Raw genomic sequence first — 23,262 nt, 5'->3', positions numbered from 1 at the left:
CAGGAGCCCCTTAGTTCTCATCCGCGGCCCCCTTACAGTACAGCGGTACGTCGACGATGTTCTACGCCCTGTTTTGTTGCCTTTCATGGCAAGTTCTCCTGAGCTTAAATTTCAGCAAGATAGTGGCCGCTCACACAGGGCAAGAGTTTCTACTGCTTGTCTTCGTGCTTGCCAAATCCTACCCTGGCCGGCGAAGTTGCCGGATATCTCCCCAACTGAGAACGTTTGGAGCATTGACGTCAGGGCCCTCCATAAGGCTCGGAATTTTAATTATATAACGCGCCAAGTGGACAGGATTTGACATGACATCTCTCAACAGAACGTTCATGAACTCTATCAATCAATGACAAGCCGAATAACTGCTTCCATAAGGCCCATCTTTTCTTTGGCTCGGAGTGTATGTGATGTTTGTTCAGTGAGCAAGAAATTTTGGAAGTTCAAGACAAAGAAATCGCTCAATAACTCAAATCACATTTTCTGGAAGGATGGATATTCTTTCCATAATAATTATTTTAGAATTTGTCATTTATCGAACAATTAAAGTAAATATGGAGAGCAAATCTTGAAGATTGTCCTTTTTTGATATGTATTATCCTTGACGATACAGCAATTACATATGTACCAGTAACGCTTCATATAAAGGCATAAACGGACGGTTTCGTAGCCCCGACAATCTTCTAAGCGGCTGGTTTCCAAAGTGTCAAAGCATATGAATCTAAAATCTATAACATTTTGGATCCTGTAGCTTGTTGTAGACTAACGATAAATTCTGAGTAATTTGCAGAGAGCTGATTGAAGAGAACCACATTAATAAATTTGATTTCAGAGGTTATTAGCAAATAACCACTCAATAAGCCTTATTACTGTGCAAGGAAGTCATAAACAGCACCTTAACAAAGAATACAAATGTTCTGATAATCCTATTATAATAGAACTAACCGACCAACATTGTGTTACCTATTACGTAAATCCACATTTGTCAGTGTTATATATTTAGGCGAATTTCTGAATGTGTGTGATTTGTGTAATAGCAGTGGGAGGAGAATCACAAAAAGAGGACTACGTTAACACTACGTGCAATCCATGAAACAACATGAGCATGAATGGCGAGACAGAGCAAGTGATTCTCTAATGAGGTCTGAAACAATTACTGCATGCGTTCAATATTTATCATGCTCATTACCAAAATATTTGGAGACTTCGAATACTTTATGATGCTTCATTCTACCATTCGTGTAAGAATAACCAGGAAATATCAGATATCCGTAAAATCTCCGCTAGACGAGGCACCAAGGACCACCCAGACAAATGGGAATATCTGCCAGAAACCGTTGAATGATACAGAAGATTCGTCTGCCGCTCCAGATATAGGATATCTTATCCTCTAGGAGTCGTTTGTGGATCTGTATCCTGACAATGAATGCCACAGACAGGAGCTGAAAGCTTGTTCATAGGTCGACCTCTCAGAGTTACTGTCAGACCTGACGGGACATCACGTATTTATGTAGGCTAGCTACAGGAATGCAGTCTTACACAAAATAAAAAACGAACTTTGTAGATAAGCTGACAAAAGAAAACACAACTGAAACTGAAACATTTGCAGGAGTTGGTGGAAATACAGCTGGGAGTAACGAAGGAATGCCTTCTGAGAAAACATTCTGCTAGAGGGTGTGCGTTTTTTTAGCCAGAAAAGCGACGATGCAAAACAGATATGGAAGTTACTGTTAAATAGTTAAATTGGCGAGAAGAAGAACATGAGGTAGCCAGTCAGATGCATGGACATGTTCACAGGAAACTTCGCAGGCCGCTATGTGACAGATCGTTGTAGTGTGCTTGCTACACTGCTAAGACTTCAGAGTAGAGACTTTGGTGTTAGCTTTGATGTGATACACTTCGACAACTTAGATGTCACTTAAGAAATTGCTCCAGAGGGCGATGGCAGACAGTGTACGAGTAACTAGAGCGGATGCCGAAGTTGCAGTACAGGTGGCGCCACGACTGCGCCTCTGGCGCCACCGCCTGGAAGTACCCGCAGTGTGAGGGCGCAGCTTCATGAGCCCCCGCCGCCAGCACCTCGTACGCACTGCCTTGTAATCGTACGCTCAGTTGCACTCTCGTTGCCATCTGCCTGACATTGTTCCATTGGTCTCGAGATAACAAGCTGTAAGACGCTGGTAATGACCCTGAAAGGATTTTATAACTGTGATGGACGTACCGTTGTCTTTACCACTAGGCTCGGAGGGATCGGTATGTATCTTTTGTTTTGTCGTAGCATTTTGCATACTGCGTACGCAACATTTTGTGAAAACAAATGACTGTAACAGTACTTATCTACATCAATGATGCTGATGCACCTAATGCTGTTATTCATTTTTAATTCGCAATTGCTGCATTCTTGGGCAATTACATAATCTTATCTCCCTGTACGTATATATGTATATGTGTATATTCAATATCTCCTCCTAAACTTCTGAATTCATTCCAACCAATCTTGATACACGTATTACTTTCTATTTGGGAAGAAGCACTGAGTTGGTAAGAACTACCTACTTCCAGAAGGGATGAGAATGAAAAAGGGTTGACATTGAAGCATAAATCAGTAACACCTGGAGCAATTTCACCCAGATTTATAGATTCATGACTTGTTACTGGTATAAAAATACTATGGGAGTAAGATTCCGTACCACCAGTAGGGGTTGACGTGTGGATGGGAAGCGGTGATGTAAAAATTTTAGAAAACGACCTTCATATTTATTTCCTGCACTCTGTTGACTTGGAATACTTTTGCCGGTCGCGGTGGTCTCGCGGTTCTAGGCGCGCAGTCCTGAACCGTGAGACTGCTACGGTCGCAGGTTCGAATCCTGCCTCGGGCATGGATGTGTGTGATGTCCTTAGGTTAGTTAGGTTTAAGTAGTTCTAAGTTCTAGGGGACTAATGACCACAGCAGTTGAGTCCCATAGTGCTCAGAGCCATTTGAACCATTTGGAATACTTTTGAAACTATGAAGTCAGATTTCTCTCTTATTTGTATTACTCAATCTGTCAAGCAAGTCACGAGATTGAGTACCAATAATTTTGTCACCGTGTTTCAGGACCTAATATCAAGAAACATGGCTGAATACCACAGATTAATTTAACATTTTCTCAGCAGTCATAAGGAGTAAAACAGCACGAAATCATACCTGTATGTCGCAGTATATATTACATTTGCATATGTTCAACTTCTTCTCCTAAGCATCTGGAACGATTCCAACCAAAATTCTTACACCTACTATTTTCTAGAAAGAAAGAAATACTGTTGTAGTTAAAAAAATAAAACCTCACATTCGGGTGGGGAGAGAGGTGAGGAGCAAATGGCCGAGACAGCGTGGAGGGGAGACGGACAGAGAGGGAGAAAGCGGAGAGGATGGACAGAGAGAAAGGGTAGGAGGAGATTTACAGAGAGAGGGGTGAGGAGGGATAGAAAGAGTGATGTATGTGTAAGAGTGGGGGAGGCAGAGATAAATGGAGAGATGGCGTGGAGGAGATAGTCAGAGGGGAGGAGAGGAGGAGTTATACAGACACAGGAGAGGAAGAGATGGACAGACAGAGGGAGGGTTTGGAGGAGACCAGGGGGAGACAGACTAATAGAAGTTTTGATTAAGTAAGTACTGGAGCAATGATAAGTTTCTCAGCTAGTACATACATTAAATGGATGTATAATGTGTGTGTGTGTGTGTGTGTGTGGTGTGTGTCTGTGTGTGTTTGTGTACTCAGCGTCTCCTACTAAACCAATTGATTGATTTCACGAGTGGGTGGGCATGGTTGAGCAGAGAGATTGGGAAGAAGGAAATGAATAGTATGAAGGGGAAGATGAGGTGAACAGAGAAAGGTGAAGGAGAAGATTGATAGAGAGGGGGAACTAAGAAGTGGACAGAGAGAAAGGGAAAAGGAAAAGGATAGAGAGTGGTAGGAGGAGGAGCCAGAGAGAGAGAGGGGGAGGAAAGATGGGTAGAGAATGGGGGAGGATGGGATACAAACTGGGATACCAGGGGACGGATAGAGAGAGGGGGAGGGGGAGTTATACAGAGTGAAGGAGAGGAGGAGACTGACAGAGAGAGGGGGGAGAAGGAGGTACAGGAGGCAGGAACAAAATAGTAAGTGGTAGTGGGCAGGTGGAAGAGAAGTGAGGGGGAAGAGGAGACAGGAGGAGGAGGGAATCGATAGAGAGAAGGAGGAGGACGAGAAGTAATACAGGATGATTATAATTAAAGTTAAGTTTTCAAAACGCTGTAGAAATAACACCACTGATCAGAATGACCGCAAATTGCAACGAAATGTTATCGGAGAAGGGGCAAACGTATGGCAGCAGAAAAAAAAGAGTGTGAAAATTGATCACTAGATGGTGCTGAATGTGTCAGAATACGTTAATGAAAACACCTGTCAATGCAACACGACCCACTGAAGTTGCTATGAACACGCTGGGTATACCTCTTTTCCTCCTTTCGCGTCTGCGACGTTCGCCATGACTGTTTCAATGTAGAACCCCGCTGTGATTGTAAAGCTGTATTACAAGTATCTTGACTTGCACACGTCACTCTGCAGAAATTCTGGAAACTAAAGGGTTTGAAAATAGGCGTTGGTCCGATGACTGTCGTGGGTCAGGAGAAAATGATTCGGAAATTTGAAGAGACGGTTTCCTTTGGTGTGCAACCTGGTAGAGGGAGGAAACGAGTTGATTCGACGTCAGTGGAAGCAGTGGCCACAGCAGTGCAGGAGATGACGTGTTGTGGTGTGCAAACGTATATTGTGCGGAGAATTGCCCGATAATTGGGCATACCAGTGAGCACGGTGCATAAAATCCTACGAAACGTCCTTCTTTGCTTTCCATTCAAAACTACCCATGTGCACGAGTTGCTTCCTGTTGTCCTGCCAGCAAGAGAGACCTTTTACTTAGACTTTCTTGCTCAGATGGAAAAGGATTTGCTGTGGAATATTTTGTGGACTGATGAAGCTCACTTCCATCGGACAGGATATGTCAATACACAGAATTGTCGAATATGGGCAACGGAAAATCCACAGTAATTCAACGAGTACCCTTCATCCTGAAAAGGTCACTGTGTGGTGCGGGTTTACGGCATCAGTGATCATAGGACCACATTTTTTGGAAGATACAGGTGCTTCCGGTCCTTTTACCTGTACTATCACTGGTAAGCGCTATGAGAGTCTTTTGCGCAACCACGTTATTCCAGTTCTCCAACAGCGTGGATGAGTAGATGGGATCATTTTTATGCAAGATGGCGCACCTCCGCACATTGGAAATCCAGTTAAGCAGCTGTTGAAGCGCCATTTCGGAAATTATAGAATTAATTTATTACTTATTTACTACTTATTGTATTCGTGACACATTTTGGAGACAGTATTCACATATACCACTGAATGTATCAAAAATTTCATCATTTTACGACACTAAGTTCAGGAGATATGATGTCATGAACACTGAGATGCGTGAAAAAGTGCCCCATCATGCATGACGTTGCAATTTATTACTTCTTTGCTACTCACTCCATTGGCAACACATTTCGCAGAGAGAAGCCGTATATATCATTGGATGTACCAGCAAAAATTATGTCATTGTACAGCACACAGTTCAGGAGAAACGCCATCAAAAGTGTTGGGCTGCGTGAAAATGGAACTGCAGGGCGAAATTCGCTAGATGTACAGATGAAATATGTGTACAAATACGTGTGAGATATGTGAAATGTATGTCAAATATATCTGACACGTGTGTATGCAAGTAAAATCAGAGGTAAAAAGCTCATCCTAAACTACTGGAAGGTTTCAATGAAGTTTGGTACACGTATTAGTTACAATGTGTAGGGGTGAGAAACACCAGCCTCCTATTGGAGTGAGGGTGCTAATGTGGAGAGAGGGAGGGGGAAGAGGGAAGAGGGAAAGGGAAGAGGAGACGATGGAAGGAGATAGGCGAGAGGAGGAGATGAACAGTGAGAGGACAGAAGAGTAGATGGACAGAACTGTAGGCTATAGGAGATGGTCAGAAGCGGGGGGATGAGGAAATTGAAAAAAAGTGGGGGAGGAGGAGGTGTAACTAGAGCGCAATGAAGGAGGTGGATAGATAGGGAACAAATGGACACAGGAGGGAGGAACAGAGTGAAAGAGATAAGGAGAAGGAGGAGACGGTCAGAGAGATGGGCAAGAGGGGAAGGACAGAGGGGATGGATAAGATGAACAGAGAGAGTAAGTGGAGGAGGTGGACAGGGAAGAGGTGAAGGACGAGATGACCAGGAAGAACAGGAGAACAGGAAGGAAGAAATGGACTAATAGAATATTGGAATAAATACACACTGGGGAACACTGCGTACCCATATAGTTATTGGTGAAGTTAACATCCAAATTGGCGACCGCGTAGTTGACGAAGTGAAGGACTTCTGTTACCTTGGAAGCAAAATGCACATGACAGACGAATCAACGAGGACATAAAACAACAGACTATATAGGCAAAGATGGCATTCCTAGCCCTAACAAAAAGAAGGAATTACTGAGACTTGATTTGGAGCACAACATTGTATCGAAGTGTGTCATATGGAGAAACCGGAAAAGAAGAGAATCCAAAAGTTTGAAATGTACTGCTACCGAAGAATGCTGGAATATTGACAACAACAAGGAACAGGATGACAGGAGAAAAGCATTAACTCACGAAGCTACTTTCCTGTAACGTATACCACAAGGTGAGATCTCTGGGACTCTACGTTTATACCTAATTTAAGGAACAAATCATTTGAAACTGTTAACTAAAGTTGCATAACACTTATTTTACAATTATGTAAGTGTTGTTTAAATACTCCTTGTTGATTTAATTGCACTAAATAAATTCTGCAGTATTTCACTTTTTATCGCTCAAAATAACTTAGTTTTGTGCATTTTTAAAATAGTATACAATAAATAACTGTTAGAGAACTGAATTTTACATTTTGAAAAAACAATCTCTGTATCAAGTAAATTTTCACATAAAACTAAATTCCACATAGAACTAAAATTGAGCTGCATAGATACAACAAGAACTGCGCAAGTGACGTTCAGTGCTGGAATCTACATTTTCATCACCACCCAGCTGACATTATATTTTAACTAACACGTAATGTATTTTATTGGAGAAATGGGAAGTTGACCATCACCGTTATACTGAAGCTCTTCTCTTGAATGATCCTCCGCTAGTAGAACTGTGATAACTGACTTTTGAAAACTCGTCGTCTTTTTTGTAATATGTTGATGTGAATCGATAACATTTTTCTTCATCCATCTACAAACAACTTCATTACAAAACTTCCTAGCAGATTAAAACTGTGTGCCGGAGCGAGACTCGAACTCGGGACCTTTGCCTTTCGCAGGCGAGTGCTCTACCAACTTTTTTTTTTTTTTTTTTTTTTTTTTTATCAGTAATATAGTTTATGATCAGTTTAGTCAAGTAACAGGTTGTGATGAAAATAAAGCGTTGCTAAATTTATTGAGAAAGCATCGGAAAATATTTTCCGAAATTTCTGTTATTTTTTTTTTTATTTTTTTTTTTTTTTTTTGCAATGGCGAAAATTTAAAATTTCTGCTAGGCTGGGATTCGAACCTATGTCTGCTGCTTACTAAGCAGATGCGTTTACCATTACACTATTTTTTTTTATATATTTTTGGGATTAACCTCGTAATTTTGGAAGTATGGGTATGCTATTTTAGTCACAGTTCGACCTGTTTATTTAAGTAACAGCAATAGGTGAAGATATTTATCGACAGCAGAAACAACATTTTAAATACAAGAAGGTTTCTCAGCTGTTAATCTCCATTTTTTTTTGTTTTTTTTTCTTTTTTTTGTTTTTTTTACCCCTTTTTTTTACAATTAAGCTCAAATTTTACACTTCAAATGGAAAATAAAAATATTACAAAAAAAGAAAAGAAAAAAATCTGTCTGTGCATAAAATAACCTCCCATCTTTTTGGTTACTTTCATGGAAATGCGATGACAAAGCCACAAAACTGAAGTTGTACTAAGGCACTTATGCAAATAACATGTACAGAAATATGTCAATGAAAACTTAAAGAAAATGGTGTTTCGACACACACTAATTATTAAGCTCAACAAAAATATAATCACAGCCTACAATGCTTATTTCACAAACTACTAACTACATTTTTTTTTTTGAGAATGCATAAAAAAAACAAGGCAGCCATGCGCAAAAAATTGCCAATAAAGTGAACTAAAAAGGCCATCTTGCTCGCCGCGGTCAAATTGCTAGGCGGGCGGCCAGGAACGGGCGGTCGTCATTGCATTGGACATCACCAGCCACCAATCGTTGGAGCGCCCGGGGCCGCTGCACACAGTCAGAGACTGTTTCTGTTACCATAGGGGAATCGTGGAAAGATCACATCTACAAGTTAATGTCTTCTCACACCCGGCACACCCCAGCTGGGTGGTGGGTCCATGAATGACGAACCCAAATAGTTCGCAAAAAGGTTCCGGTAATCCTGTCTGTTCGTTAAGACCAGAAACTCGTCGATCATATAGTACCATAAATCGAGGACGTCTTTGTCTCCATCGCGGTATATGTAGTGTATCGCCATTCCTCGTACCCAATTAACCGCATTCATCCGGGTCATAGGGAAATAGACAGCGTCGGGATGAAAGAGTTCTTGGGGTAAAATCGAAACGTAGGGGCGGCGGAGCAGGAAAGCCAGGATCTGGCGGATCAGTTTCCAGCACTCACGCGCGGGGCCACAGTTCAGTCTATGTTCGTCCGTGTCTAACGTCGTGCAACGGGGGCACACAGGGTCGTCAATTAGGTGAATGGCATGCAGCCGTTGTCGGGTTGGAAGTTTCTCGTTAACGACCACATACCACGTCGACCGCACGAAAGTAGACAGGAACGGCGCGTGGATGGCTCGCCATACTCGTGGCCAGTCGACCGTAGGGTGGCGCCGTACAATGTCGTTATCCGGAGTCCAGTGCTGGAGAGCACTATAATAAGTCTTCGCTGTCGGATTCCGTGTCTCCGATATAACCCGCAACACATAGCTATGCTCTACGAAAAACGTTCTAATGTGTGACAGCGAGGGCGATAAATGTCCAACTGGTACCGGTGGGTACAGCGTACGTGGGGCCACTTCTTCAATCAGTAGGCCTGGGAGACTGGCTGTTGGCGAAAGCCAGAGTCGCCTCATGGAACGGAGATACAGTGCCAGCGCTCTGTGCTTGACGTGAGTGAGTCCAACACCGCCTTTGTCGAAGGGTAAAGTAAGCGTAACAAAACGGATCTTGAAAACAGCACCATCGTTCACCACGTGTCCAAACACTGCCTGTATCCTGGAAGCCATCGTGTCCGTTATCGGCAGTACATGGGCGTAATGGTTAAGGTGAGAAGCCATGTACACATTAACGTATTGGGCGCGTTGCAAAATGTTCAATGATCTGAATTTATTGAGACGAGCCTCTAAACGGAGTCGTCGTAAGACCATACGATACGTAAAGGCCGCCGTGCGTTGTATTTGTCGATGGAGTGATATCCCTAAACACTTGAGCATCGGGACCTTTGTCAGAGGTACGGCCAGACTTGCAGGCATTCCTCGTCCTACCTCCATGTAGCGTGATTTCCGAAGGTTGAGCACACTGCCTGCCACCGCCCCATACTGGTGGAGCCAGGAAAACGCCGTGTGTATTTCGTCACCAGACCGTGCTAAGAACATCACATCGTCGGCGTAAGCACCACATCGAAAGGTTACGGAACGGAGGGTAAGTCCTTCTAAGCGTCGCCGTAGTCCGTGAAGAGCTGGTTCGAGGGCAACGGCGAAGAGCATGGCAGAAAGAGGACAACCCTGCCGGACGGACCTGTTGACACGGACGGGGGCGGACCGACAGCCGTTGATCATAATCCTCGTGACAGCCCCATGGATCAATCGAAGCACAACAGACGTCGTCAGACGCGGGACACCGATGTGTTCCATAACAGCACGCAGGAAACCATGGTTAACGCGGTCGAAAGCATGGTCGAAATCCAGCGCAACAAGAGCGCCTTGGAGGCGGCAAGTTTCCATGAGCGCCACCACGTCTCTATAGGTGCTTAAAGTCGTAAACACATTAGTGGCGCCCCCGAGGCAGGTTTGATCAGAGTGAATGGCCGCCATTACCGTAGGTTTGAGCCTCTCACGGAGCATGCGTGTCAACAGCTTATAGTCAGTGTTTAGCATTGTCAACGGGCGAAAATCAAGAGGGCGACGGCCTCCGCCGGGTTTGGGCACAGGGATCAAGTGACCCTCAGTAAAGTCAGATGGTACCTGAAAATCGGCGTCCAGGAGTTCACTGTACATCCTGACCCACATTGGGCCCATGAGATCAAAGAACCGCTTGTAAAATTCAAGAGGGAGGCCGTCAGGGCCAGGCGTTTTGTTGGGAGAGCCACGCAACAGAGCCTCTCGCAGTTCTTCCAAAGTCACCGCCGACAAGAGCGTAGCATCATCTTGTAGGTTCCGAGAGACTGGTAGGTCAGATAGGACTTCCCTGACCCCTACATTCATGTGGGACTCCCTCTCGTAAAGAAGTTTATATGACTGTGTGAACGCTCGGACGATATCCATTTGTGCGTCAACGCGTCGCCCGTCCTCCGTCTCAACCTCGGTAATGAGCTGCCTCTTGCGTCTTCGGCGTTCTTGAATGATATGGTGGAGGGAAGGTCGTTCCCCACGAACATCATCAGTCGTCCTCGCTCGCACCCGCACACCCGCAAGACGTACGGCGTTGATACGAAGCAATTGTGCCTTGACGCGTTGTACTGCTGATTGTCGCTCTGGCGACGGCGGTTGTACAGCCAGTTCGCGGAGCGCAGTATAGTAAAAATCAGTAGTCGCAGTATACCAGCGCGCTCGGTCGCGTCCATAGCTGACTAATGTTCGGCACAATGCGGGTTTTGCACACCGTAACCACCACTGAAGTACAGAACGGTAGGCGGGTAAACGCCGGTGGCAATTGCTCCATGTGGACTCGACTGCGCGTCTGCAATTTATCTCATCAAGAAGGGCCACATTGAGGCGCCACGGACCCCTACTTCGGCGGACGCGCTGGCGGGGAAGGGTGAGAGTACACACATATGCGAGGTGATCCGTGAACGCTGCCGGCCACATCTCAGCGTCGACAACGGCCGATCGTAGGCCGCGGGTGACGTAGACTCGATCCAAACGGCTCGCGGAGTGACTAGTAAAGTAGGTGTGTGCTCGACGGTCGCCGTGTTGGATGATCCAGGTGTCCAACAAGGCCAAGTCCTGTACAAGTGCCTGGAGTGCCGGGCAGGTGGTATAGTGTGGCTCCTGGTCGGATGGGCGGAGCACACAATTAAAATCGCCGCCTACTACCAAGTGGTCGGTATTGCCCTGGAAGAGCGGGGCTATATCTTCGGCAAAAAAGGTGCGCCGTTCTCTCCTTTTGCCGGTGCCTGAAGGAGCATATAAGTTCACCAGACGTACTGTACCAATCGTGAGTGCGACCCCCCGGGCCGACGGTAAATAGGAGACATCAGTGGCCATTATCCCTTCCCGCAGTAGAATCGCCGTACCTCCGCCGCCCACATCTGCAGGCATAGTGTAGGCGTCATATCCGTAGGCATCGAGACAGAGTCCTGATCGGACTTCTTGAAGGAAAACAACGTCCAGATCCGCAGCGCGTAACGTATCCTTCAGCATACGGGTCTTGACATCAGATGTAATGCCATTGACGTTGATCGTGGCGAGGCGGTATGCCTGGTCCATCAAGTCTCGGAAGGTGACCATGGTATGACAGGGGGGCAGTAGTCGTGACGTGGAGCGCCGGTCTTGCGAAGTGCTAGGCAGCGACGAGAGGTGCTCATGCCGTCCTAGGCGTCTGTCGCCGGCCGCGTAGACGCTGCCATCGGCATCGGTGCATCGTCTTGGTTCTGAAACGCATCCTGCAACTCCATCTCCTGCGCCCAGTCGCCCAGGGACGTTGACACCACTGGATCTCGAGAGGCAGACGGAGGCAAGGGTGCATCCCCGGTGTCGGAGCTGCGGTGATCTCCCGCATCCCCATGTGGTCCAGACCCAGCGGTAGTGGGAGAAGACGTCGAACCGTGTGAGACGGTAGGGTCGCCTGTGTCGGCGCGGTGGAGCGGTTGAGGCACCTCGTCATCCAGCGGTGTCGCCTCGGGCTGTTCTACGTCGTCAGTTGTCTTGCGCCGCTTCTTATGACGCTTGGGTGATTTCTGCTTACGCTGCCGCGCCTCTGTTTCCGACGTAGGGCAAGGGGAGGACGCTGCATCCTGTGCTTCAACTTCCATCGCACCGTCGGCTAGCCGTTGTGACGGTGCGCCGGGGTCCGACGAAAGGACATCAGTAGCATCAGCACTGAAAGACACTTGGGGCTCCGTGGAAGCTACTGCAGGGTCCTCCAAAGCTCGCACCAATACAGTGGGGTCGTCATATACAGCTGGCGTCTCCCGTCTCGCCGCCGCAACATACGTAATCGGCAGAGAGGTCGGTGTCGACGGACGAATCTGGTCGGTCGAGGGTGTCTGCACGAGACGGCGTTGCAGGCATTCGGTACGCATGTGTCCCGTCTGGCCACAACCGGAGCAGGTTCTCGGCTGACCGTCGTAAATAATTATTGCCCTGCAACCAGCGATCGTGAGATACGAAGGAATATGGCGATGCAGGTCAATACGGACTTGTCGCACCCCGTTAAGGACAGGGTAGGTGTCGAAGGTCTTCCATTTTTCGGCCGTGTGGCCGAGAACTGTTCCATAGGGTCGAAGAGCAAGGGTGACCAAATCCGCTGGAACTTCAAAAGGGAGCTCAAACACGCGCACATTTTGGATTCCCAATCCAGCACGTTCAAGCGTCACCACACCCACGTTTCCGTCTGAGTGGCAGAACCGATAACCTGCCGTCGAGCGTCTGAGAAGTTTGTCACATGCTTCGTCGTCAGTGAACTTAAGATATACGACGCTGGAGACAATAGATAAGTGGATACCGATCAGCTCCTTAGGATCAACATGTACCACATCGCGTAAAAAACGCTCTACTTCGTGGGCCTTGGGTCTAGAGTACGTAGTGTCGAACTGCAGCTTGATCGTGGCTTTCCGATACGAAAGAGCCATCGTGTGTCAGGAACGTGACGGCAATACGTAACACTAGCGCGCCGGCGCGGTAAACAACAACACACCCGGAAACGCGACACGGAGCGGCCGGGACGTACCGCACCGCTCCACAGCCAAAGGCCGACTACCAACTGAGCTACCCAAGCACGACTCACACCCCGTCCTCACAGCTTTAATTTCGCCAGTACCTCGTTTTCTTGCAAACTTCGCAGAAGCTCTCCTACATACCTAGCAGAACTAGCACTCCTGGAAGAAAAGGTATTGCGGAGACATGGCTTAGACACAGCCTAGGGGATATTTCCAGAATGAAATTTTCACTCTGCAGCAGAGTGTGCGCTGATACGAAACTTCCTGACAGATTAAAATTGTGTGCCGGACCGAGACTCTAACTCGGGAACTTTGCCTTTCACGGGCAAAGTGCTCTACTGGCACTGGCTGAATTACAGCTGTGAGGACGGGGCGTGAGGCGTTCTTGGGTAGCTCAGTTGGTAGAGCACTTGCCCGAGAAAGGCAAAGGTCGCGAGTTCGAGCCTCGGTCCGGCACACAGTTTTAATTTGCTAGGAAGTTTCATATCAGCGCACACTCCGCTGCAGAGTGAAAATTTCTTTCTGGAAACTTCATTACAGTTAGATCGTTAAAAATGACGCATTCCTGTGAATATACAGGGTGTTTAAAAAAAAGACCGGTATATTTGAAACGGCAATACAAACTAAACGAGCAGCGATATAAATACACCGTTTGTTGCAATATGCTTGGGACAACAGTACATTTTTAGGCAGACAAACTTTCGAAATTACAGTAGTTACAATTGTCAACAACAGATGGCGCTGCGGTCTGGGAAACTCTATAGTACGATATTTTCCACATATTCACCATGCGTAGCAATAATATGGCATAGTCTCTGAATGAAATTACCCGAAACCTTTGACAACGTGTCTGGCGGAATGGTTTCACATGTAGATGAGATGTACTGCTTCAGCTGTTCAATTGTTTCTGGATTCTGGCGGTATACCTGGTCTTTCAAGTGTCCCCACAGAAAGAAGTCACAGGGGTTCATGTCTGGCGAATAGGGAGGCCAATCCACGTCGCCTCCTGTATGTTTCGGATAGCCCAAAGCAATCACACGATCATCGAAATATTCATTCAGGAAATTAAAGACGTCGGCCGTGCGATGTGGCCGGGCACCATCTTGCATAAACCATGAGGTGTTCGCAGTGTCGTCTAAGGCAGTTTGTACCGCCACAAATTCACGAAGAATGTCCAGATAGCATGATGCAGTAATCGTTTCGGATCTGAAAAATGGGCCAATGATTCCTTTGGACGAAATGGTGGCCCAGACCAGTACTTTTTGAGGATGCAGGGACGATGGGACTGCAACATGGGGCTTTTCGGTTCCCCATATGCGCCAGTTCTGTTTCTTGACGAAGCCGTCAAGGAAAAAGTAAGAGTCGTCAGTAAACCAAATGCTGCCCACATGCATATCGCCGTCATCAATCCTGTGCACTATATCGTTAGCGAATGTCTCTCGTGCAGCAATGGTAGCGGCGCTGAGGGGTTGCCGCGTTTGAATTTTGTATGGATAGAGGTGTAAACTCTGGCGCATGAGACGATACGTGGACGTTGGCGTCATTTGGACCGCAGCTGCAACACCGCGAACGGAAACCCGAGGCCGCTGTTGGATCAGCTGCTGCACTAGCTACGCGTTGCCCTCTGTGGTTGCCGTACGCGGTCGCCCTACCTTTCCAGCACGTTCATCCGTCACGTTCCAGTCCGTTGGAATTTTTCAAACAGATCCTTTATTGTATCGCTTTTCGGTCCTTTGGTTACATTTAACCTCCGTTGAAAACTTGGTCTTGTTGCAACAACACTGTGTTCTAGGCGGTGGAACAATCCTCTGACCTAAGGAATAAACCATGTTGTCCACAGCACACTTGCACGTAGTGAATAGCGCACGCTTACAGCAGAAAGACGACGTACAGAAGGGCGCACCCACAGACTGCGTTGTCTTCTATATCTTTCACATCACTTGCAGCGCCATCTGTTGTTGAAAATTGTAACTACTGTAATTTCGAAAGTTTGTCCGCCTGAAAATGTACTGTTGTCCCAAGCATATTGCAACAAACGGTGTATTTGAATCGCTGCTCGTTTAGTTTTTATTGCCGTTTCAAATATACCGGTCATTTTTGAAACACCCTGTCTTTTGTACTGTACTGAAGAAAACGTATCGTCTCATGAGGCGCGGTCTAGCAGACGCCAACACATCGTAGTAATACACACGTCAGTTAATTGTTAAGATATCGAGGAATAATTTCCATGTAAAGGAGAAAAACTGTATGTGATGGTAGGATGACAGAGACTGAAATATGTTCAACTAATAATTTAGAAAGTCGGATGGAAGTGGTACTTTGACAAAGTGAGACAGTATTTGTTGCGGGAGCATGGAACCAGTCTAAAAATGAGCCCAAAGAAAAAAATGAACCAGAAGAAACAATCAATAATTTAGAAAAACGGATGCAAATGGTGCTTTGTCGAAGTAAGACAGCAGAGGTATGTTGAGCGGGTGCATGAAACCAGTCTCAAAAATGAGGCCAAAGAAAAAAAAATGAACCAGGAGAAACAAGTTAACAGAAACACCGATAAAATAACAACCATTTTCAGCGACGTTCTACAACTTGCTGTGGATGCCCAATGAGGATTTTTTGAGTAAGCGTTCGTCTACACTAAGGTTTATTTCGGTCTGAATAAATTATTAAGAGTGCCTGTGTGCGTTACCTGTGACGGTGAGAGTGGTGGGGGCTCTGACGTGTCCCGCCGTGTTGTTGACGAGGCAGGTGTAGCGGCCCGCATCCGCCAGGGAGACGCGCCGGAAGTAGAGGCTGCCACCGGCCTGGCGCACCCGGTCTCCCAGGAGCACTGCCGCCGGGGAGTCCCCTCCGCGGTACCACCTGTAGCACAACAGGCGAGCCACAACGTTTAAATCTGCATCCACTACACTGAGTGTGCGCACGGCGGGCTCACACTCCAGGACATTCCGCCTTCGCAAGTCAGATATGGTATTAACAGAGATAGGAGGGGGGGGGGAGGGGGGGGGAGGGGTGGGGGGGGGGGGGGAAGAACTAGGAGGATCGCGCGCTGAAAACCTGTCACACAAAGGAAACGAGATTAGTACAAACGAAAGATGACAACACATACGAGAACAATATTGTTAGTACTTGAACCTGTTACTTCTCAGTTGACGTTTCATTACAACTTTCATGTATACAGGGTGGTCCATTGATCGTGACTGGGCCAAATATCTCACGAGATAAGCGTGAAACGACAAAACTACAAAGAACGAAACTTGTCCAGCTTGAAGGGGGAAACCAGATGGCACTATGGTTGGCCCGCTAGATGGCGCTGTCATAGGTCAAACGGAGATCAACTGGTTTTTTTTTTTTAAATTAGGAACCCCCACTTTTTATTACATATTCGTGAACTACGTAAAGAAATATAAATGTTTTAGTTGCACCACTTTTTTTCGCTTTGTGATAGATAGCGCTGTAATAGTCACAAACGTATAAGTACGTGGTATCACGTAACATTCCTCCAGTGCGGACGGTATTTGCTTCGTGATACATTACCTGTGTTAAAATGGACCGTTTGCCAATTGCGGAAAAGCTCGATATCGTGTTGATGTATGGCTATTGTGATCAAAATACCCAACGTGATGAGCACGAGGACAGGGAAGACAGGAGAAACTGCGAATGTGCTACATTAGGATTGCAAAGCAGCTTCACTGCATACGACTTAGTTTTATGTTTCAAATTTCTTAACAGCGTAGATCGTAGACAAAACCAATTTTCAGAATCATTTAATTATTTTTGGCGGGCTGAAGACATTGTACAGTTTTTATCTGGTACAAACTGTCGACACACATACGCACGCAGATAACTTCACAGGTTTCCACATAATCATGAATTATTTAGTTTCACAATCGAAAAAAGCCATTCATTAACAGGTTCAAAAATGGTTCAAATGGCTCTGAATACTTTTACTTAACTGCTGAGGTCATCAGTCCCCTGGAGCTTAGAACGACTTAAACCTTACTAACCTAAGGACATCACACATGCCCGAGGCAGGATTCGAACCTGCGACCGTAGCGGTCGCGCGGTTCCTGACTGTAGCGTCTAGAACCGCTCGGCTACTCCGGCCGGCCATAAACAGGTGTTGATCGAAATATTGTGGCACTTTTGCAAGCTCATTATGGAGACAAACCTTTCTTTGTTTAGCTTTCTTTACATAGTAATGATATTATTTTTCATGTGTCTGTTTGCTTAATCCTTGGTCCATGGTTTATTATCTGTTCAAATTGTTTTGTTAAGTTTTTTATATGGTTTTATAAAGTTTAATGCGTAGTTTTGCTTCAACTGCTGCAGACTTCATTGCAGTTTATATACACAGTATGGTCGGTACTTGGATGGGTGACCATCCAGGCATCCACGCGCTGTTGCTATTTTTCGGGGTGCACTCAGCCTCGTGATGCTAATTGAGGAGATACTCGACCGAATAGTAGCGGCTTCGGTCAAGAATACCATCATAATGACCAGGACAGTGGCGTGCTGACTCCAGGCCTCTCCTATCCGCATCCTCTTGAGGATGACACGGCGGTCGGATGGTCCCGTTTGTAGGCATGTTCAGTTCCCTTCGCGTCACCTGTCTGTTGGTTGACTTTCGTCACACATACAATGCATGTTACTCTGTCTTATTGATTTTGTAGCAATGTTGTGTCGTGGCCCTCAAGCTTAACTGTTTAGAATTTTTGTTACTTCTGCTGTTCAGTTTTTGTACATTTGTTTTGAAGATACTTCCTTTCTACATGTATACCGCCATATCGTTATTTTGACGTTGCCTTACCAATGATTTGAGCCTATTTCACTTCCGAAGATGACAGTTTAAACTGTTGAAACCGTAAAGTGAACCAAATAAAGGTTTCCTTTTCTGACTTTTTATGTTTGTTGAAATATTCTGCAGCTGCTGAATTGCGGCTATTAGCAGGATTGTACGAAATTTGCAATACCCGTCGATTATGCAACTGCGTAATAGATACTGAGAATTCTTGTCCCTCTCTTCTGCCATTTTTAAAGGCTTGTGACGAAAGATCACTAGACTGCCACTTGTTGTGCAAACAGCCACTGAACCTGTGAGCATTTTACGTACCAGGAACAAATAGGAAGGATAAACAGCGCCGACAACATGATTCTGCCGAACTGAAGAGAGTTGTTTTGACCGAAATAGTAAATGAAATGTCGCAGTGTACTTGGTAATTCCGAGAAGTACCGAGGAAAGCCGTGCGACGTAGAGCTTCGGTCCACACTCGGCGCGCACCTATGGCTGGGAAGTAGTTAGGCACACAGCGGCAAGTCCTGCTGTAGAGAGAAGAAATTGAGCTAAGATTTCTCGATGTTTCTATCCGTTTTCGAAGTCGAAAACTCTTCGTCGCACAAAACTAGATGTCCACCTCTGAAGCAATTTACCCATTCGTTAATTTTTAGTTCACTACGGCAGCTTTCGCCCTACTATAGTCGTATTTTGTGCATTATCCCCACAAACCTAGTCCTTACAGAGCACAGAAAACCAATGATTCCCCTCATTACTTCCTTGGTACCTACTGACACATGTAACACATTTTTTGAAATCAGTACGTGTATTTTCTTCTACATCTACAGTCGCACTTTGCAACCAAAGCAAACTGCATGGCAGAGAGTACTTCCAGCTGCACCACTTGTTAGTAACTCGCCCCGGTCCAATCATATGTCGAGAGCAGGACAGTAAAAGGACATCTGCCACCCACTTCACCTTCCACTGAGGTTACGTGATCGTTCCATTTCGTATTCTTTCAAATTACCAAACCAAGGTATTTATATGAACTGATAAATTCCAAGTGTGACTTATTCATACTGTAGTCGTAGAATGCTACGTTTCATTAGCTTCTGAGGAGCACAGTCTTACGTTTTTGAAATTTTGTAGAGCTACTTAGTTAACGCACAATATCACAAGCGAAGGTAAGGAGTCTCATTGTTGAGTCAGCGATGACAACCAATGGAATTTAAAAGAAACTGTCTTTAAGTATTGACTTGCCGTTTTACTAAACTAAAGCCCTTGAGTCAGGCCCATAGATCGACACCAAACCAGTCTCCTGCTATGTAGTCTTCTGCCAGTGGGATTTTTGGGTGCGGTGTGGAAGGGGATATGGTTAATACACGACTCTCCTAGCCGTTGTCAGCTTTACAACGCTGGAAGCAGCTACTTCCCATTCAAGTATCTTCTCAGTTTTCGTCACGAGGGTAACTGCACCCTGTTGCAGTGCTTGTGCCCTCCCCTACCACTCGGCTACCGATGCAGCCCATGTAACCCTCAAAACGGCTGAACACCACGTTGGATTTTGGAGCACCAAAATGCATGAAGGTATGCTGTTCACAGCTGATAAAATACAATGTATGCAGATGATTAAGTACCTGATAATCTCGAGAAAAATGGCCTTTGGTGTAGCGTGATAAAAAGGTGATCGAAATAAAAATTTCTGACAATACCCTCACTAAATACGGCGGCCTACAACTAAGCATACTTTGGCACCCAGCCATCGGAAGGTCGAAGCAGGCGAGGCGGTCTCGCAACGACAATTACCTTGTATGACAATCAACTAGGAAACAGTGATGTCACGGGTAAGAGCACGGTTGTACAACTACGGCAGCAGAAATGCATTCTTATTATGGTCGCTGGGTGAGTCCTTTCCTTTGTCTCGAAAGGGGGGGGGGGGGGGGCAGCTTCAGTTGGGTGTCGCCTGCTGAGATGTATGCTTCATCCGATTACAGTGGCTGTTTCAGTTTTTAATGTTCTGTCACCTGCCAACCCTCGTATTTTGGGTGTTCTCATTGCTACCTCTGTTCTTCACAGCATGGCATCGCAATCTCCTCGCTCTGAAAGGAAAGTGCTTCAGTTCATGCACGGGCGACGGTGTGCAGTGTCATAAAATTTATCTTGGAAGATGCAGACGAGGGACAAAAATCCCATTATAAACGTGCTTGAGGGGATTGCAACAGCAACTGGCATTTACCATAAGGAAGAAGAAAGAACGAGGCAAAAATGTAGCTACAGGTACTTCCCAAGGCTCCTCTACTTAGGGAAAGACAGGGAAGATAGGGAAGGGAATATGCTTTCAGACAAATGTGATGAACCAGTTGTCCTGAGACTAATACATAATTACTCTATGACGGATGAACAGTGCCCAACATTAAACTCAGTAGTTCCATTAATAAAAGAAAATGTCATTCACACGAGGCATTTTATCATTGCGATCATTATTACACAAGTTAGGTCACAGGCACGTAAGTTTCTATTTTTGTTTCTACTTTTTTATACATCTAAATGCACATTAGATATGCGAAGTAAATGTATTGAACCTCTGAATAACGTGAGAAATTACCATAAAGTGAGCTGATCCATCATATATGACGCTGAACGACATGCTCTTGGGTCTCACATTGGGGAGAATGAGTAGTTAGATGACTCAATCATAGTAATAAAAGCGACACTTTCAAAAGCGCAGCTCCTTGCAGTAGTACACACAGGTAAAAGTCGTATGTCACATGAATGTACAGTTGTGCAGAATACAAGAAATTTTCTCGTTTCTTGAAAATAAATAAATGCTTCTTCTACAGAGGAAGTAAAAGACTAATCTACAGAAGAAAAATCTGGATTTGTTAGAAATGCACTCTTAATGTTCGGGTCAGCAACAAAACGGCAGTTTAGCATGAAGATATGGTTGTGTGAACTTTTCACGGTAAGTACTTGAGCTGTTACTATTCACAATAAATGCATGATAAAGCAGTACCTAAGTACGAATAAATTTTTGGCTTTTTTGTATCAGGTGCTTGGAACAGAAATCAATACCCAAATTTCCCATTATTTCTGTTTTGTGCTTGCCAATGTCATTTTGAAATTTTATATTTGTCGAGTTATTGGTCGTACTGATGTAAAATTTGATACAGTCTTTTGCAAATTAGGTAGCTGTAGCCTACATTTTACATGGGATGGCCTTTTGGCGAAGGCGTTAGCTGTTCTAACTGGATGTCTCCTATAGCACATTCACAAGGGAACCCCCACCACTACCATCGTTTCTCCACTACTGCACAGTCTGCGCATATAGGCGCCACGTCTTTTTGAGCGACCTGTACTTCACAGTGGTGGAGGAGCACTCGGGCAAAAGCTCATAAGTTTTAACCAAACGACTCTGATGTATGCTCGAGAAAATTTTATCAGTGGCTTAAGAACCTATTACGAAACACTACTACACTACTAGCCATCAAAACTGTCACAACACGAAGATGGCGTGCTACAGACGCGAAATTTAACCTCCAGGAAGAAGATTCAGTGGTTTGCAAATGATTAGCTTTTCAGTGCATTCGCACAAGGTTGGCGCTGGTGGCGACACCTACAACGTGCTGACATGAGGAAAGTTTCCAACCGATTTCTCATACACAAACAGCAGATGACCGGCGTTGCCTGGTGAAACGTTGTTGTGATGCCTCGTGTAAGGAGCAGAAATGCGTACCATCACGTTCTCGACTTTGATAAAGGTCAGATCGTAGCCTATCGCGAATGCAGTTTATCGCATCGCGACATTGCTGCTCGCGTTGGTCGAGATCCAATGACTGTTAGCTGAATACGGAATCGGTGGGTTCTGGAGGGTAATACGGAACGCCGTGCTGGATCGCAACGGCCTCGTATCACTAACAGTGGAGATGACAGGCATCTTATCCGAATGGTTGTACCGGATCGTGCAGCCACGTCTCGATCCCTGAGTCAACAGATGGGGACGTTTGCAAGACAACAACCATCTGCACCAACAGTTCGACGACGTTTGCAGCAGCGTGGGCAATCAGCTCGGAGACCATGGCTTCAGTTACCCTTGACTCTGCATCATAGACCGGAGCACCTGCGATGGTGTACTCAACGACGAACCTGGGTGCACGAATGGCAAAACGTAATTTTTTCGGATGAATCCAGGTTCTGTTTACAGAATCATGATGGTCGCATTCGTGTTTGGTGACATCGCGGTGAATGCACATTGGAATCGTGTATTCGTCATCGCCATAGTGACGTATCATCCGGCGTGATGGTATGGGGTGCCATTGGTTACACGTCTCGGTCACCTCTTGTTCGCATTGACGGCACTTTGAACAGTGGACGTTACATTTCAGATGTGTTAAACGCGTGGCTGTACTCTTCATCGATGAGTGCGAAACCCTACATTTCAGCAGCATAATGCACGACCACGTGTTGCAGGTCCTTTACGGGCCTTTCTGGATACAGAAAATGTTCGACTGCTGCCCTGGTCAGCACATTCTCCAGATCTCTCACCAACTGAAAACGTCTGGTCAATGGTGGCCGAGCAACTGACTCGTCACAATACGCCAGTCACTACTCTTGATGAACTGTGGTATCGTGTTGAAGCTGCATGGGCAGCTGTACCTGCACACGCCATCCAAACTCTATTTGACTCAATGCCCAAGCGTATCAAGGCCGTTATCACGGCCAGAGGTTGTTGTTCTGGGTACTTATTTCTCAGGATCTATGCACCCAAATTGAGTGAAACTGTAACCACATGCCAGTTCTAGTATAATATATTTGTCCAATGAATACCCGTTTATCATCTGCATTTCTTCTTGGTGTAGCAATTTTAATGGCCAGTAGTGTAATACAAAATCTCCATGATGACATAATAGTCGGGATATCACTGACGCGATTACTGGCGATTACTGCTACATTAAAAGAATTGGCAGAACAACGTCTGATAAAATATGTCTTTTTCTATCGGATTACGAGTAGACATCTAGCTTATTTGGTGAAACTGTGGAAAGACGAACTTTTTTGGATTTACTGCAACGCCTGTGTTTTGTTTTCTATGCTTTAGTTTCGTGTACCGATGCCCAAGTTACAGAAAACCGCGTGGCAAGTGGCGTAGTCTATTCATCACTTTTAAGGCGAGCAATTAACTGTATTTAATTAGCAGACAGAGCAATAATTAGTCACACTTGGAACTTCAAGTAGAATTTGCCTCTGAACTGTGTCGAGTGCTGAAT

At 45.6% G+C, this 23,262-nt stretch overlaps 1 protein-coding gene across 1 annotated transcript in view; it reads right to left on the bottom strand.

The window, feature by feature from the left end:
• Positions 1-23,262, bottom strand: part of LOC126335707 (Down syndrome cell adhesion molecule-like protein 1 homolog) — a 371,152-nt gene that overhangs the window by 332,522 nt on the left and 15,368 nt on the right. Inside the window, exon 2 of the mRNA XM_049999164.1 lies at positions 15,914-16,086. Coding sequence (XP_049855121.1) covers positions 15,914-16,086 — 173 coding nt within the window. The remainder of the gene's footprint in view (positions 1-15,913; positions 16,087-23,262) is intronic.

The sequence above is a fragment of the Schistocerca gregaria genome, chromosome 2 (genome assembly GCF_023897955.1).
Source record: "Schistocerca gregaria isolate iqSchGreg1 chromosome 2, iqSchGreg1.2, whole genome shotgun sequence".
Taxonomy (NCBI): Eukaryota; Metazoa; Arthropoda; class Insecta; order Orthoptera; family Acrididae; genus Schistocerca; species Schistocerca gregaria.
The sequence above is the reverse complement of the archived record's forward strand: the minus strand, read 5'-3'. Positions and strand labels throughout refer to the sequence as shown.